General features: G+C 37.5%; 1 protein-coding gene across 3 annotated transcripts in view; it reads left to right on the top strand.

The window, feature by feature from the left end:
• Positions 1 to 10,081, top strand: part of LOC145978119 (uncharacterized) — a 30,469-nt gene extending 20,388 nt beyond the window's left edge. For 2 of the 3 annotated variants that reach the window (XM_083110566.1, XM_083110561.1), the window contains exon 4: positions 7,819 to 10,081. In XM_083110566.1, the coding sequence (XP_082966692.1) occupies positions 7,819 to 8,428 (610 nt within the window). In that variant the 3' untranslated portion in view covers positions 8,429 to 10,081. Of the gene's footprint in view, positions 1 to 4,620; positions 4,649 to 7,818 lie in introns of all 3 variants that reach the window. The other variant, XM_083110570.1, reaches the window with a different exon arrangement.
• Positions 10,082 to 19,591: the final 9,510 nt, after the last annotated feature.

Here is a 19,591-nt window from a genome sequence, read left to right as displayed (position 1 = left end):
GTAAATAGGTGATGTTGAATTTTGCCAAATATATCATGATGTGATTTGCCACATGAGGTCGTGCATTGTCATGATGAAGTTGCCACCCATTCCAACAGTGACGTGCACTGAGGAGTAGCTAGTCTAGCAGAGATAGATTAATCAATCTCACATCTATAATTATTTTCAAATCACAATATTTATTGTCTTGTTAAAGCCACAGTTCATATGCAACACTTTCTTTTTCACGCGCTTCTCATCCCTCGGTGTGATCCATGGGCAAAACTGGCCTAGCTCGCTCTTCTTCCGCCATACCAGTTCCAGGTAGAAACGGTCGCCCGAAGGAAAAGGGAAGATTTCTGCCTCTACCTCCCTTGTCCCCTCGCCCCCACTGCAATGGTTGAAAGCCCATGGTTTCAGGTCCCCCAGTCTATCTCCTAAAGGACAGATAGGGGATTGGTTTCCCTTGATTCTTTGTAAATCCTCTAAAGAACTCGAGGGAAAATTTTCTGCAGTACTTAGGTATGTTCTCTGTATTTACAGAACCTTATGGGATGTAGTTTTATTATTTATGAAATGGAACGTGTTATGTGCAGACAATAATGTTATGCTTTCTTTATTATTTTTTTTTTTCAAATATGGAATATATAATGATTAAATTACAAATATTTGCTCAGGATCTCTCTCGCTCTCGTAGTGTTTTATTTAAATATATTAATCTTTTGGCACGGGTGTATTTATTTTGGCAAGAGAACGCACATTCATATTGTTGTTGGTTTGGTTTATTTTCCTTTGCTTTTCTGCCACATTTGGTTATTGCGAAAACGAGGATGAGTGATGATATGATGAAATTGATGAAGGGACATCGAACAATCCAGGCCGGTATTCGAACCTGCGATGAGCGTGCATTCTTGTTCCTGTGTTGTACTCTGCAGTGAATAATGAAATAATTTGAAATGAAAAATGTATCTCAGAACTCAAGAAGCCAAATGAATATTATTGAAGAAACTACAAAAAAGTGCTTTGTTACCTGTTTTGTTTCTGTGCAAAAAGTGGACTTAAAACACCAAATCAACCAACCGTGGGGGAGTGGTTATCACAGCATGCTACAAAGCCAGGAGTTCCGGGTTCGAACCCCGACCTGGTCATGGGTGTTCTTTGTGTTTGTCCCTTCATTAATTTATCGTATCATTTTCGCAATTAACCAAATATAAGAAAAAAGCGGCGCTAAGTAACGAAAAATAAGTTAAATCATTGATTGATTGCTTTATTTGGTATATTTTACTTCGCTTCTCCGCCACTTTTGGCTAATCTCGCGAAGATGATACAATATAATTGATGAAGGGACACACTCAAAGAATACCCATGGTCAAGTCGAGATTCGAACCCAGGATCTCTGGCTTAGTAGTCAAATCAAATCTTTTTTATTTTCGAATGGGGTGGAGGTTACGTGTACTTTTTTTAGTAGTCATTCATCATTTTGCAATATTTTCCTGTTATTGACGTTCTATTTTTAGGAATACTGTGTCCTAAAAGGGGGGGGGGTATGATCCACACCAACCCCACCCTCTTGAGCATGCCACTGATTGCTACCCCAAGTGTCGACGTCACGGCACGTCACTGCATTCCAATGCAGTTGTTGTCATTTCTTTGCAATGTGCCTCCTCAGTGTCGGCAACACTGACGATGCCATATGAAATTTCCAAGATTTCACTCAGTTGACGTAATGCTATCTGCCGATCTTCACAGACAATCACTGCAGCAGTATTGATGTTCACCTCTGTAACAGCAGATGCAAAAACACCAGATCCACCTTGCTTAACACTTAAATTGCACTACCGAAAGACTGTGACACAAGGTAATGCATATTCACCTTAAGCTTGGTGCAACTTTTCATATGTTTCTGTGGCTGTATTCTTTAAACTAGAACAGAATTTGATTGCTGCATACTGCTCCTCCCGCATCACTTCCATTGTGTTATGGAAAATGCATACAGTGGCTAGAACAAAGAGTGTTGCTGCCAAACAAAGGATCCAGTGGTGTTGCCATCTCTGGGTATTATGTATATAAGCAGAGGCCTGCACGAGACTTTGATGAAACCCGTCAACAAGGAGTTGTGCCTAAAATAATATGCAACACACACATCAATCCAGGTGTTGGACATTGTGTAAGCGAGCTTCCCTGAACAAGAATCCACAGGCCTCAAAGTCTGCTAGGTTTTTCTCTTTACCTGGTAGTTGCAGCGGAACTAAGAAGTCACATGAGACCCAATGTGATTCCTTCAGTCTGAAACGAACACCACTGTCAGTGTAGTCAATGGCCATTAAATTTCACTACGCATGGAGGCATTTCAATTTATGCTAGTTGCAGAGGCCTTGAGGTTGTATAACAGTTAGATTTTGAAACTTCAGTTTCATTATTATGTCAAATCGACTACCACATATTCTCCATTTTTTTCTTTTTTTAAAAAAAAAAAAAATAAGTCTTGAAATAGGTTTCTGTGTTTTGGTAATTTTATGTCACTTGTCTGGTCTTGAAATCGTAAATCTTCTCTCTGTTTCATTTTTACGTCATTTGTTTGTTGAAATGTGTGTGGCAGCACTGCCTGCTATTTGCACCTGACTGAAGATACAAGCTAACAATTATATTTTGCATTTTGATACTATCAATGTGGTCTGTAGAACTAGATAACTTGCAACAATATGAGCGAATGACGATTTGTTGAAATAGATGGCAATATGCAAAAACCTTTTTGTAGTGAAAATACTGATTTCATGATGCACTTTATGGACCTCCCGTGCTTTAGTGTTCAACATCACGTGATGTCAGAAATGTAATGGTTGGAAAAGTACTACATTGCACCTAAATTGAGGGTAAAATTCACTTCAGAATGAAATTTATGAATCATAAGAAGCTATCTTTGTGCCATACATACACTAACTAAGCAAGTCACAAAGAGTATAACTTTCCAGAAAGGGGAGGGGATATCTTGAACAACTAATTCGGATATTGAATTGGCAAAATTACACCAGAAAGAAATTATTTAGCAACAGTTTTCAAAGTTCTTTGAAAGATAGTTTAATGTAAAACAACCACCAGCCACACAATGTTCCAAAAATTTCTTTATGAAGGCACTTTTTTGCGACCACGGAAGAAATCTCTGCTATTTCAAATTGATAGATGTGATGAACATTTCAAGTGCTCCTTGAATAGTTTAGAATCAAAAAGTTGGCAACAGTGACTGCGTGGCTCATGTATATGGGGTAAGAGTTTCATATAGAGGGGAAGACCAGGTGGGTCTGTTTGGAAGTTTGTTAGTTACCCGTGGGCTTTTGATGCTTGAAGCTTCAAAATCCAGGCAGGCAGTTCTTACTCACCGAATCGCCAGACAGGAGGAGGAGGGAACCCTGGCTCGGCAACCAGGCGGGCACAGCAAGCAATTCTGGCCAACATTTCAAATTTCTGTCTTGCGTGTGTGTAAGCTTCATGTTAATGTTTTGAGTACCTCTTCCACCTTTCTGCCTTGCTCGACCTCCATGGCACAGTGGTCCAATGGTTTGAATTCCAGCCTTTGCACGAGTGTTCTTTGTGAGTGTCCCTTCATCAATTTCATCATATCATCACTCATCGTCATCTTCATGATTAGCCAAAAGTTGCAGAAAAGTGAAGTAAAAAAAAACTCGATCAATCATTAAACCAACTTTTCATCTGTCCAGAATTCTCCAATAGAGCTTCATATGCCCATTCTTGTTCCTTCCTTACATGGATGATCCCCCTAATAGACTGTTTTCCCTCCCTATAAATGTATTTCTGTTTGCCGAGGACTGTAAACTGTTCAAAGAAACCTCATACAAGCATTATTTATTAATCGTACAAAAAGCTCTTCTAGAACTACTTGTGTCGTGTTGGCAGTGGAATCTGGAATTGTATCCTCCTCAGAAACACTCCTGCCTCAGGATTCCCAAAAAGAAAAGAAACTGCGTTCTGTCTATTCTCTTGAAAACAATCAAATCAAAAAAGTTTCCTCTCAAAAAGATCTTGGTGTCATCACATACAAAGAACTAAACTTTACAGCTACAACTAAAAGAGCCGTGCATCTCCTTGCTCTTCAGTACAGGTTTACTATAATCCAAAAACCAATCATCCATCCATTAGCATATTTTTCAAATCTTTTTATCTTCTCTGTTCTTGTGTACTGCTCCCGTATCTGGACCATGGCTTCAAATCCTATTTTTTCCAGGATTGATTCTGACCTCAACTTTTTGCTTATCTATTGTTCACCATAGAATACCTTCTCCGAGACATCTCTGTAAAGAAGATATGTCTGTTTTGAATATCCAGCCACCACACACTCATCACGAACTAACAGACATGAAATGTTTGCATAAAATGGTAGAATTAAAACCAAATTTCTAAATTTAATCTTCAATCCCCACATGACCAACTTGCCATGTAAAACTCTTGCATAATCCCACTACAATACTCCCTTCTCCAATGCTTTCTTTTCTTAGGCTTCTGCACTTTTACAATAATCTACCACCAATCTTTCTTGCCAGAAAGAGTTTCTGACAACTGTTAGCAAAGTATGTGTAAATATTATTATTTTTCCTGTGCCATCTTGTGTTGTTTTTGTATTTTCAGTTGCTGTTGCAGTACTGTATCTGAAACTGTAAGTATGTAAATAATTATATTTGATTTTTAACTTAAAACATTTTACTATTAATACATCAAAAAATGGAAGGGACTGTGAAGAATAGTAAAGTGTGTTCTTACCAAGAAGAAATAACAAAAAACACGAAAGTTTCTTTAATGATTGATACATGTTCAATCGGGTTCAGGTCTGGAGATTGGGCTGGCCAATCCATCCGCCGAATATCCTCACTTTCCAGAAAATCGCCGACCAGGAGAGCCCCATGTGGATGGGCATTGTCGTCCATGAAAATGAACTGAGGGCCAACTGCACCCCTGAAAAGTGACACGTAGTTATTTTCCTGTAGTTAACAATGTAACATTGACAACATCCATTATATAACGGATTCTTTTTGTTTAAAGAATTGCTAACCATTGTTATAACTGTATCTTTAGTCAAAATGAAAATAAATGTCCGATGAAGGGAGCGTGTGTTCTCCTGAAACGTTGCAACAAAAAACTGTTTTCTTATGCTTGTAATAACCATAAACTACAGGAAAATAATTCTACAATGCAAGCAATGCGTACATGCAAGAAAAACTATTAGTCACACATAGTGCTCTTAAGATCTCCTCTGATAACTCTGCGTAGTCAGGTGCCTCTGTGAAACACATGGAGTGGTGTGCGACCATCCAACATGATGCCGGTCCATACCATGACACCTCCGCCACCATAGTGATCCCTTTCTCTGATGTTGGTGGCATGGTATTGGATCCCAGGTTTACTCCAGATCAAGGTCCGTCGCGAATCATTGTTCAGGCTGAATCGTGACTCGTCAGTGAAGAGGATGTGGGCCCACTGACATTAGGTCCACAGTTTATGTTCTCTGCTCCATGCATGTGCAGGGGTGAGCAGGATGGAAACAGAGGTCCCAGTGGCAGCACAGAGCTCAGAGCAAGCTGTGTGGCTGTTGCCGTCCTCTGGTGCCTGGCAGACAGTGCCAAATACCGATCCTCATTGGCCACCTTGGTTTTTGGATGCCCTTGCCTGTCTGTCGGGATATGGATCCGGTATCCTGAAACTGTTTCCACAAATTGCAGACAACACTAGGCGTTACATTGAACTCACATGCAACCTGAACTTGAGATTGCCCTGCCTCTAATTGCCAAACGTCCATCTCATGCCATCCTCTAAACATTTGAGGGTACTCATTACACCACACTGCTTCTCCACCAGTACCAAATTTGACCACCATCGCTCTGCTTGTTTGCTGATTTGTGCAAACGAAGTCCGGCCAACGTATGCGCAGAACACCACTCGACCGCTTCTCCCTACCGCTGTTGCAGCGCCACCTCCACACCCACGTACGATGCCATAGTCGACACCAGTGCTGCTGCATGCTTTGGTGACCTCCAACTTTCCAGTTTCGGAAGATATTTGCAAACCGGTGTTTATTCTCCTAATTTTGTACACCAGTGTATGTGGGCCATATAACCAAAATTTTAGATATTTTTGTTCCTTAAATCCTTAGTCTGAAGTACAGGTGTCCTATATAATCACAATATAAACATTAATATAATTAGTAAACAATTAATTTGTATATTTCGTATTATTACGTAAGAGCAGTTAAACATGAACATGTTAAAGGTTAAAACCAAGAATTATGAGAGGCTAATTTACCGTTTCTTTTAATTTTCAAATTGCCAGGGTATCTCATTATATTCAATTACAAAAATGTGTGTGTGTGTAAAATCAAACTATGATCCCATGCCATTCTCCATTATAATTTTCATTTGTTTACTTTCCATGAATTTGATGCTGTAGTGAATTTACATTTAAAATAAAATTTGGGGCATTCTTTGAAAAGTTTTTCATTTCATTGAGGTTTAAATGTTCGTGAATGCATATATTTTTCATATTTCACCAACAAAAATTATTACCATCTGTAGCCAATATGCTTCAGAGGCACATGAAGTCAAACTTCGCTACATTTTTAAATCGTCCCACATGCAACACATTTTCGTTAATGTTTTTCATGCATTCTGGCTATGTCATCATATTCAAGTGTTCATTTGTTAACAGATTCTACCTAGGTACAAAGTACTTCATAATTCTATGAAATCATTTCGTTATGAATATGTTAATCCAATCTCATGTCTAGATCCTTACATGTTGTGTGTGAAATGTCACACATGTAGTGCTGGAATGCTCCATTTTCACTTTATGATTTTATTCTATAGTTAAACAAATAGTTTATATTATTTTTAGTGAAATATTTGAATATGATTTTTATTAACTCTGATAAGCTTACTTTTCATTTTTCCATGTAAATTTTTCTCGCAATCGATTTTGCCACCCGTCTGATGGCTTCGTCAGGCATGTACTGTCTTGCTGCGGGCAGCATGGTCCCTTCTTCTTCCGCTTGTGCTCATGGTGGTGCTAGTTGACACGGTACTTTCACTTTCTGCCGTTCTCATGTGGGTGTAGTGCTTCCTTCTTTTTCCGTGCATCGGGGTTTTGGCGCTGTATGCCAGAACGTAGAATGGCGCTTGTTTGCATGTGCTGGCGACCTTTTTTGGGAACGCTTGTATGTAGTACGTACTTTGTTTCAAATAATTTCAGAAATTTTTGATATTTTTAAGTATATCAAAACCATCCATAAACTCATCCTTCGTATGGCCAGCTCTGACGAAAAAATTTCAAATGCATGAATGAGAAACTGTCTCCTTAATCCCCCCCACACACACAAACAGAAACACAGAAGGCAAGTGAACTTTGGCAACTTCATGATGTTTTCCCATAATACACACTTCTCATCATAATCAGTCCCTCTCCCCCCTTTTTTTAAATCAAAATTCTCTGTAATTTATGCTTTGGCAGTCATTTGGGTGGACAAAGCTCCAGTTGGATTCTGTAGGACTTTTGGTGTGTTGTCTAGAATATCATTCCACAAATTTCTGCCATTTTTTATCTCATGATTTTCTTTGGCTTCATTTTTTACACTAATTGTGATAATGATTTCAGCCAATGTATTGTTTTTAAATTGTTGAGAATAATTCAAGGCATTGCATATTACTGGCAATTTGAATGTGTCCTAACAACATTCTTTAGTACCTTATGTACCATAATTAGTCTGTAATATATGCAGATGATTACAAGATTCTTGTCAAATTATTGACAGTTTCTATATAATGTACTATTTCTTTTCAGGTTGAGAAGTAAGCCATACGAATGCCACTTGTGCAACAAGTCCTTTCCAACTTTAAAGTGCCTGATTACTCACTCATTATCCCACAGTGGAAGTGAACATAACTGCAAGATGTGCTCCAATACTTTCTCAATGAAGTCCCTCCTAAGGTCACACATGAAGCAGCACCTTGAGGAAAAGTTTTACTATTGCCGTACTTGCGATAAGACCTTCAGCAGCGAGGCCAGCCTCAAAACCCACATGCGACTACATGCAAGGGAGAAATCACATGAATGCAACTTTTGTGATAAGAATTCTGTGAACAGGGAAGTTTTAAGAATGCACTCGGAGATTCATGATGCAGAGAAGTTGCATGTATGCAAAATGTGTGGCCACAACTTTAATACGAGTTCGGATCTTCAGAGTCATGTATGTATGTATGTACGTATTCTCAAGAACGACAGACTTTTTAAGTGTGAGTATTGCAATGCAAAGTTCAACACTGATGAAAACCTGAAGGAACATTGCAAAACTCATGCCTCACCTAAAGTATATAGATGTTCCTTGTGTAATGAAATGTTCTTCCAATCATCTGAATTCCGAAATCATATAAAGTCCCATATTTATCCGTGATGTACGCAGCCTTCATTTCAGTGAAGAACATTTAAAATTACACATTAATAATCATGAAATACCCAAATTTTACATAGAAATGAGTTCTAATTCCATACAATTTAGCTAACTGGGTTACCATGTTCTATTGTAATATACATGGTGAAATATTTTGAATTCTTAAAATGTGTAATTTGAAGTTACAGAGTGTCTGAAAAGTCACCCAACCAAGACTGAGTCTACATAACTTTTGTACAAAAAGCAAGAGACATGAGCCTTGCAAGGGGTATTAACGTTGCCTATGTGAATACTTTTTAAACATGACACAAGAAAATTATTCTTAATGTAAAAATTAGGTACTTTTTTTTACACAATAAATTTCAACTCTTCTTTCATCTGGTCATTGATAAATAAAACAGTCAGATGTTGGGCACACATGGTACTCCCCTCTTGACATGACCAATGTTGCCAGTACACCTCACAGTTTTGAAAAACACAAACATATTTTTTATAATTAGATCCATTAGGAGGTCAATAAATACCTGCAGAGACCATCGATACACATTGAAAATTATTGCAAACAACTCCATAGCTGTCTTTTATCCACGTTTTTCCTTACTTTGTCTAAAAAAATTTCACGCTTTAGTAACTTTTTCCCCACACTGAAAGTTCAAGTAGAGAATCATTTTCTTGTTTAATGTTTACAAAATGTCCGCATAGTCAAAGTTAATACCCACTGTCTCCATCACTTTTTGATAGAGAAACTTCTCGGTTGTGTGACTTTTCAGACACCCCTGTAGAAGAAATATATTTTCGTGAATTTTGCACCAGAAGAAACTACTATCAATCATTGTTACTTGTCCATTGACTAAATATTTCATGTTTTCATGCCATTCCAATCTTACATGATGTTTATTATGAAAAGTGGTCCATTTATATTGAAAAATATAATGCTGGAAGGGGAGCAAAAGAAGGTGCTATTGGTTATGTTGTAGATGGCGTTGATGTTAAATTCAATACCAACTTTTTTTTGCAAATGGGAACCCTCCTTTTTATTGCAGAATCAAATTCTGTGCCAAAAAGAACGACGAGATTTTGGTCAGAATTTTTTTTTAAAAAAAGTACATTTAACAGAAGTTACAAGTGGTTGAAGAAAGCAGTTGTAACTGGTCTGTTTGCTCATTTGATTTAAAAAATCTCAACAAATTATGCCATATTTGATTCTGCAATAAAAAGGGGGTTCCCATTTGAAAATATGAAGTTAGTATCCGTTTCAGCAACAGCAGCCCCATCTACAACATAACTCATAGTGCCGGCCAACTTAAAGCCCCTTCCAGCTTTATATTTTTTTCATATGAACATATTTCGTTATTTTTCATAACAAATGAACCACACTGTATTTGGTATCAAAGTGCATTTTTGGTTGAATTTTGTCAGTTGTGATGTATTACTTAGTTGAAAGAACCATATTGTATGAAAAAAATGAGTTTTTCATTAATGTGTTAATTTGTCCAATGCACTACACTTTTTTTTTTATTCTTCCATTTCTAAAAAGAATTGTGCCACTTTTTAAATGTAATAAATGTTTGTTGATTCCACATTTGAATGTAAAGACTATTGTAAATGTTGTTTTTTTCGATTACTGTGCAGATAAAGTAAACATTTATACATACAGTATATGTCTTAATTCCATTTCCCAACACAGTGGTAATAAATGTAGTTTAACTATATTTGTTGCAGCACTTTTATGCCATTCGTCTTTGAGAAACATTCATTGTGAAGTAATTGAAGACTGAGCAGTGATTCCCCCCCGTAAAATCTTTCACAAAGTCCCAATTTATGGTCAGTTTGGCTTAAAACTTACCCCCCCCCAATGCAAAATTCTGGGTAGACCTCCGAGACTGTGATTCCAAATTGACTGAACCTGTCAAAACAAGGAAGATCTGTTTTATTTTCTCCATTTGGCTGTCAAGATGCACCAGGCTTGCCTATAAAAACAATCACAAGGGAAATGTCACAAATGTTGATGGCCTTTCATGCATATCTTTTAAGAAAATTGTCATTGTCATCCACCCTACAGCAGCTAAGAAGGTGAAGGACCACCTTTGCCTCCAGAGCGAGCCAGGCAGGCGAGAAAACTTTGTCGGGTTGAGATCTTGCACGTTTAACGTTCGGCGGGTGGAACTTGGTGTCACGTCTTATAGAGTGAAAGCGTCCGGTCATTATCTTGCAGCCGGAGTAAGTCGAGGAAAAGTTGACTCGTTTCGTCTGCACAAGATCTTGCAAGATGGCAGCATCCGTGGAGATATGTGATTTTGGATAATGTTATTGCGGGGATGGCTATAGTTATACTTAGCAATGCCTGACAACATTCTTTGTACTCAAGATAAATAAATATGTTGAAAGAGGTGAGAGAAGTTCATTGTTTTAAAGACCACGTTCACTGAATATCTCGTCTGCTTCAAAGAACAAAGAGCGTGACTTCGACACAAGATTTGAACAATACAATCTACTTTAATGAATGCTAAGTCTAAGTATATTATATCCATAACGAGACCTAATGTGGTAACATTTTTTTCAATTCAGAACAAATATTTTCATTGAACTCTGAATATTATCAACCTGGCGATTCAGCTATGATGATCTTAAGCTGGAAGTTGGTAGTCACGTGTTTCCTCTCAGATGCATCTTGCAGTTGTCTGGCCTGCCAAATGGGACTACTGTATCCCCACTTCCCCTCTCCGGGGGACAATAATGAGTGCCAATTTCTGAGGCAATTCAAATGCTTGTTTAAGGAACATGGAAAAGAAAGCATCCTTGAGCAACCTAAATTATTGTCGTCATTACTATTACTATTAATGTAATATTATTATTAATAATATACTTATCATTGATTAAATTATTTTTTTGCTGTTTAACAATGCTTTTCTAACTTTAGGTTGAACAAAAAAGACAACTAAAATGTGTATAATTTTCAAGAACTGTCATGGAGGTGGGGGGTATACAGTTGAGCCTGAGTGTTACGTATGTCAAGATAAAGAGGAAAAATATATATAACTGAGAGTTACTTAAAAATCAGATTTAGATACCACGTCCTATTATTATTAAAATACTGCAATTGTATTTATTTTGAGGAACAAGATGTATGTAATACAGGTTATTTTTGTCATAATGTGGTAAATTAACGAATCTAAAAGTCCGATTCTTAAATACACTATATTTGCCACTTTATTAGTGAACACTTTAATACTGAAATACTACAGTAGACACTGTCGTTTCATAGTTATACTAACAAATATTAAAAAATTGTCTACACTGGCATTTCTTCTACTAATGTCTGTGCAAAGTATGCTATAAGTGATGCCTAAATATGCATCTCAGTTTTACTTTCATGTGAATTAGCATCCACTTCCCATATAAATTTTACTTTCTGGTCAAGCATGTAACTTTTCCTCTTTCTGTTATTCATGGTTGACAAGTAGCAACTGAAAACTCACTTCTGTGACATTGTTGTAGTTTGGTTACATATAAATACATGTACAAATAAGATTTAATTAACAATTTTAAAATTATATTTTGCTGGACCTACCGTAATTTATGTATAAAACAGAATTACGCAGACTCGGTTACGTATAAAGCAGTCTCAACTGTGTATCCTGCTTGTCCTGAACAGAATCAATATGGGCCTGTTCAAGAAAGAGTGATCATTAATTTTTGACAATATACTTTTACTCATACTTCTAATTTTGATGGTATTTCTGAAAGTTGTCCCCTTTGGACAGGCACGTATCCAGGAATTCCTTTCGGGGGGGGGGGGGGGGCCTCAACACCATTTTTTTAAGGGGTATAGTAAGAACCTCACAATTGTATGTTTAAGACCAGTGGTGGCAATTGGGTTCCAAAACGGTGGGGGGGGGGGGGGGCAGAGGGCGTTGCAAGGAAAGTTTACTTTCTCTTGGTAGCCAAGGCTTAACATTAAAAGGCCATAATTTTGAAGCAGAAAAATAAAAAATGGGGAGCAACATCCCTTAAATCGTTGCCACTGTAAGGCTATCATTTTAATCAGAACGTGAAATCGGAACATTTTTTACCACTCGACTCCTCTGTTTCCATGCATTAATAATGTGTGCCGGATCCATCTCAGTATGTGTGTTTGTCCATTTCTTCTCATCAGGTATAAAAACATCTATGGTATCTTTGAGTGTTTCTACGAAGCTGTTACACATGCACGGGATGGACAATCCACTCGACAACGCGAGATTCAAATTGTGGGTTGCGAACTGGACGCAGACAGCTCTCGAATATTTCTCTCTGATTCGAGCCTGAACACCACTAACGTGTCTTGTCCTCCCATTTTTTCAGCTCTTATAAAAGCCGAAACCCACCAAATTGTTCAGATTCAGGCCTTAGCACTCACAAGTGTTCAAAAATGCCAGTCACAGCTTCCGCTGTCTTGTTATATATCGGCACGAAACAAAGGAAGTCTTCTCGAATACAGGTGGATCACGAAACAATTAATGCATAATGAAAACCCTTCCGTTCCCAACACATCTAATGTTTCGTCTCCCAGTATGATCAAATGCTTACTCATTTATCTCCAGTGACGTGCCCAAGGGAGGGTTGGTGAGGTAATAACCCCATTTGACCCAGTATTCCCCCTCTCCCTTCCGAAAATCCTGGGCACGCCTCTCTTTATCTCGGACATTTTTAAAAATCAACTCACCAGAAGTTTTTATCATCGTATTGGAGATTGAAGTAAGATGCGTTCTTCCTTCAGGTTTGGATATGATCCTTTAGGGTGCTGTCGTCTGCCTGCCTTCACACCTAACCTTAACAAGGCCCTAATTTTCCACCCTTGTGACTTGGATTTTCAAGACTTAGGAAGGTTTCAGACCGAAGGGACACGCGATACATGTCGATTGGAATGGGCCAATCAACAGCAATGTTTCACACCGTAGCGACACAAAAGGCCGCACAAACCTAATCTTCAGGCGACATGGTGTGAAATCTCCCTTATTAGGCCACTGTCATTGTCACCTTGAAGTAGTAGCTCTTGTTGACCACAGAAAAAAATTATCCTCAACCGGTGATAATGCTCCTCAGTTTTCTTCTCTCTCCTATATTTTCTGTTCTTGTTCACTATACAGGCAACACCTTATGATTTGATATACACAGAACATGTACTATGTAGACATTTTAATGAAAAATCGGTTGAAGTCAAGGATGACTAGGTGACTCAGTTGGTAGAGCCCTGATTTGGGTCCTGGTAGAGCCTGTAATTTCTTCCAAAAATGTCTACATATGCAACATCTTCTTGCTTTCACATCTCGACATTCATAAAATTTTCAGCTGTCTCTTTATGGTAGTTAAGTGTTTGAATGTGTTTCAAACCCAGTAGGCTTAAACAAAAGTATTTTTTTATATCATGAAATTCTCAGACTGCATATACGAAATTTAGTTCTGGCAAAACTAAATCATCACTCAAAACTTTGATTTCAGTTGATCTATGCAGTTTATTTCCGTTTAATATCCGGTACTGATGAAATATTCACTTTAGAGAGAGAGAGAGAGAGAAAGAGAGAGAGGCCTTGATCTCTTCAGCCCTCGAACCGAGCTAGCACTACTCTGAGGCCCCGGAAGTTCTGCTGTCGTCAATGCCTTCATTTTCGAATCACTATATCTTATAAAGCAACCAGAGGACGCTGACTGATCTGATCACCAATCGACTGTATGAATTGTCACACTTACCTCTGAAATCTCATTAACCGATTCTTTGTACAGATCAATCGAAAAATTGAATCGGCGTATTTATATTCTCATTATATTGTAGAACGTTACGCAGATAAAACGATTCGTTAATATCACCAGTAATTGACTCCTTCTCTCATTCAAGAACGTACCCTCTCCCGCCTTCCAGAGATTAGAAATTACAACGAATCGCCCTACGTGTGGCTCTACCTTTGTTGTGCAGCTTCCAAATGCTGACAAGTCTCTTCATAGTCCTCAAGTGCGCTGAGACAACACCGAAAGCGCAAGAAAAGTGTACGTGCAATATTACCAACAACAGGGTTATAGAACATTCTCCGTCTTGCCTCAATACTTGTCTATCTCCTTAAATCATCGTCACATTATTCAAAAAGCCAAAAATCTAAGTTTATCTAGTGTAAAATAAAAAAAATCCTGGGGGGGGGGCTCGAGCCACATCAACCCCACCTTGGATACGTGCTATTAACAATAACAGGGTTATAGAACATTCTCCATCTTGTCTCGATAATTATTTCTCCCAAATTATCATGACATTATTCAAGAAGCCAAAATCCTAATTTTATCTAGTGTAAACAGAAAAAATCCTGAAGGGGGCTCAAGCCTCCTGATTCCCACCTTGGATACATGCTATTAATGATAACAGGGGTATAAAACATGCTCCGTCTTGCCTCGATAATTATCTCTCTCCTCACATTATTTTCACATTATTTAAGAAGCCAAAAACCTAATTTTATCTAACGTAAAGTGAAAAATTTCCTGGGGAGAGGGTCGAGCCCCCTGTGCCCCATCTTGGATACATGCTATTATCAATAACAGGGTTACGGAACATTCTCCGTCTTGCCTCGATAATTATTTCTTTCCTTAAATTATTGTCACATTATTTTATTTCACACCACAAGAAACAAAAAAAAAACTCATTTTATCTAGTGTAAACCTAAAACTTTCGGGGGGGGGCTCGAGCCCCCTAAGCCCCCCCCTCTGGATACGTGCCTGCCTTTGGATGCCATGCACTTGTCCAAGCATTTTTTTCTATTCTTCAAGATATGCTGGAAGCCTTTCTTTGATAGGTCCTTCAGAATCGCCTCTATAGGCTTCATGACTGCTTCTGATGATTGAATATGCCTTCCACGAAGGCATTTCTTCAAATTGAGGAAAAGAAAAAGCTACATGGGGCTAGATCTGGACTACAGGGAGAATGAGTAATAATACACTTCACACCATTTTTTTACAAGATATTTACAGGTGCACAATTCAAATCAAAACAATGAAACTACTACCTTCTGCACATTACAAATGAAGCTAACAATATTACAATAAATTATTGAGAAAAAAAAAAGTAATGATCTTTCTTTATTGAACACGTACATCCTGCTCATCCCCTAATGATTAACCTAGTTTTAGAACATTCACTTTACATGAGAAGGGAAATACTGCAGTAACTCACTGCTGGATGGGGGAGGGAAGCAAGTAGCAGTGGGTCAGCTTTGTGTGATACTAGCCATGTATTAAAACTAATAATTACGAATTTTATAATATCAAACTACCTATCAAGCACCCCTCAAAAGTGCAACAAGCAAGTGGCAAATTCTTATGACTAGAGCCCGGAAGTTCAGGCATTTATTTTCGTTAAAATAGGCAGGCAAAAAGGCATTTATAATGTGGAAAATAGGCACTAAAAATGGGAAAAAAGGCAAAATAAACTGAAAAAGGCACATTTGAAAGTCACTTACTTTTATCTATAATTTCTGGCAAAATGTTATTGAAGCATACATAAAACAAGCAAATGTAGCTGGACTCATTTCGATAACAGCATTTTCACCTTTTAGAATATCACAAATTGTTTTCAATTGTTTCAAGTCATCATTTGCACTCACTACCCGTTTGCCGTTTGCACTTTTCCACAACAGCTGACCCCTTTTCTCCTGACACTTCCATCATCTGCTGCATAGATTCCTCGAAGATTTTAATGGATGCTACAAGAGTCTCACCTCTTTTTTCTAGCTTTGTAATTGTCTCTGGCAATGCACCATAATGTGCAAAAATAAACGACAGTTCATTCTTCAGTTCTGAATAGCACAGGAGTTTTTTCACTTCACGAATTGAAGCCGCTTCATTTTCTGGAAGAGCATCGATCACCTCACTGATTTTTTCAAGGTGGTTAGCATAATATATAGCTGCTGATATCCAGCTTTCCCATCTCGTCAAGACTGGTTGCGGAGGTAAACTAAGCTCAGGTGCAACTTCCTGAAATGTTCGGGTTCGAGAGGGAGATTTCAGAAATATCTTCTTTGTGTTCGAAATCAACTTGTCCACTTCTGGGTGCAACACTCTCTTTTTCGGCAATTCTGTGCATTGCGTGGGCTACACATGTGATATGAAGCATGTTCGGGAAGAGAATTTTCAATGCTATGGCAGCCTTCTTTATATAGGGAGCTGCATCTCTGATAAAAAGTAACATGTCATCATGATGTACACCATCTGGCCAGAGCAGAAGTAGGGAATTTGAGAATAACTGAGCTGTTGACGAACCATTGGCTCTCTCTAGTTGTTCTGACGTGAGAAGAAATGACGAAGATTCTCCGCATGTTGGTTCCATAGTTCCTATGAATGATGACGTGCGCTATTCAGCGTCCCATAGCGTCAGTACTTTCATCTGTTTAAATCCAAACCTTCTTTCCACCAACTTCAGCACGAATTCTTTGCAGAGCTTCTTCGTAGCAGATGCTTAAATATGTTTTCCGCAGCGTAGATTCCGACTGCACCGTTTCTTTAGTGTATTTCTCCAGGAATTTCCTCAGTGACTTGTTTCCCACTTTCCAGAAAGGTATCCCTGCTTCCATGAAAGCTTTGAACAGTTCAAGAGAAAACTGAGATTGCCTGTTGGATGAAGTGCCCACTGTTGAAATTAGGGATATCTTCTTCTGTCCAACCTTTTTGGCAACTGCAGATTTATGTTTTGCTGTTGACACATGCTGAGATAACAACTGCAGATTTATGTTTTGCTGTTGACACATGCTGAGATAACAACTGCAGATTTATGTTTTGCTGTTGACACATGCTGAGATATAAAGTATTTTTTCCCATGGTTGAATGTTTTTTCACATATCTTGCAGAGAAGAATAGTACCATCTGTCAAAAATGTGCTTTCACCAAATTCATGCACGTAACCATGTAACTTACCACTTAATGGCACACTAAATTTCGGCATGATGACAACTACACGATCCTTTCCTTCCAAAGTGCAGAACTAAACTAAAGATAGAGAACTTGATTTTGGAATCCATGCAAAGGCCCTTGGGCATTAGTGCTGTTTCCTGTCAATAACCTCCTGACACGGACGCTGGACGTAATTGTGCAGGTGTTCTGCAACAGGTTTTCAGCAGTCAATCATTCACAAGGACATGTTAACGGAAAGGCAATATCTTAACTCAGCATGAAATACTATTTTTTTTTAAACACACTTTTCTCCTTCAGCAATGTTGAAACATATGTGAGTTCAATATTACTTAAATAAGGTGAAAATTATTCACATAATAAACGGAAGAAAAATAAATGCCAACGTCTTTTGGGAGAAAAATAATTTATTTACATATTTTTTTAAAAAAATGTTCAAATTTCATTGAAAAAGGCATTATAATTAAAAATAGGCAGTGGGGTCCCAAATAGGCAAAATGAAAAGGCTTCTAAAACATTCGAAACAACATAAAAAACGTATATCCGGAAAAATTTTATCAATATATGCAGTAGATATAAAGAGGCATTTTGCCAAACTTCCGGGCTCTACTTATGACCAAGGCCCCGCACTTCAGGGGGTCCTGCACCACATAAAAATAATTGTGTAGGGTATGCATTGAGTATATAATGTTAATGTTGTTGAATTTCTTGAATCCCATGTGTCTTTCATTTCCTATTATTATAGTCTTCCTGTGGATACATAGCATGTTTTGTTAGATGGCAGTCGAAAATCTGTTTAAAATATCATGCACATAAAAGTTATAAAGAGGCTTAATTTAAGTCAATAAGAAATTAATACAAATTATATCTTTGTAACATTATTCAGTTTTGTCATTTTAAATTTAATTTGCATTCCATAGAACTTGAGTTTCAAAATTCAAAAAGGCCCTGTTGAATATGTACTCGCAATGTTGCCTGTTCAAGAGAGTAATATGAAAACTCCGTAAATATTGGTAATTATTCCAATGGTGAATGCCTAATTTTTTGTGTGCACGTATAACAGAAGATGTTTTCCGAGTTGTTTGTTATAAATTATATAATAGATCTGTTAATTTTCAATTACAAACTTTTCTCCATGTGGTAAATATCCCTATTTTATATCTCAGAATTATAATTTTGTTATTACTTACCTACAATTCTGATACATGTATGCCATTGTATTATGTGCACTTGATAAAATGAAAATTGTAAATAGTGTGTTAATCTTGATTATATCCAGAACTATTCAGTCTCTAAAAGTCAATATAAAAATTTTCTAAAAGCAGTTACATTGTTACTTTCAAATTGCATATATATATATATATATATATATATATATATATATATATATATATATATATATATATATATATATATAAACAGTGATTGCTTGAGAAAGGTTAGGAAATATATTTGATGGTATATGATAAGGATGCAGTTGCTGCCATTGATATCACCCCTGACAACATGCTGCAGCGCACGTAACACGAAGTGGAATACCGGCTGGACATTCTTCGTGTCACTAAAGGTGCTCCCAACTTCTTAAGTCTGACTTAACACCATTTGGCAGTTGCTCAATGTCTGCTTAACATTAAGTGACACTTAATGTCTCACCTAACCAGAGTGAAGGTTATGGCACTGCTTAACCAAATAAGTGACACTTTATATGCAAAAGAAGTACATTGTGCAGCCAATATGGTGGAGTTTCTATCAGTTGGAAATGCAAAAGGTTGCTACATGTTGTGCATCACGATCATAGCAAAAAGGCGGAATGTTAATTCTTCCAAGAAGGGCAAGAGAGAAACGTATAGAAATAGTTTTAAAAATACATATATAGTACAATGTGGGTATTTACATGCGTATACTGAAAATGTTATCTATTAGCAGTTACATTATAATTTCATAAGTATAATGTAGGATTGTGTACATGCTGTAGAGATAATTGTAGGCAAATGGTCCATCTCTATATTCATTCTTCATCCTGTGTTGTTTTTAAGGAATAGAATTCTGTTGATTCGAAGCAGATGTTGTCCTCTATTCATTGATATTTCTATTTAAATTCATTATCATTAGTGTGGAAAACCAACTGAATGAAAATGACGATGGACAATTTGCCTACAATTTCTCTTGCCATTGGGTGTGAAGCTACATAAATAAAAACTACGATTGTAGGTTTGAGTAGGTCCATTCCATGTGAAATCAACC

Source organism: Lepisma saccharinum, chromosome 1 (genome assembly GCF_977018435.1).
Source record: "Lepisma saccharinum chromosome 1, izLepSacc3.1, whole genome shotgun sequence".
In the NCBI taxonomy this organism is placed as follows: domain Eukaryota; kingdom Metazoa; phylum Arthropoda; class Insecta; order Zygentoma; family Lepismatidae; genus Lepisma; species Lepisma saccharinum.
The sequence above is the reverse complement of the archived record's forward strand: the minus strand, read 5'-3'. Positions and strand labels throughout refer to the sequence as shown.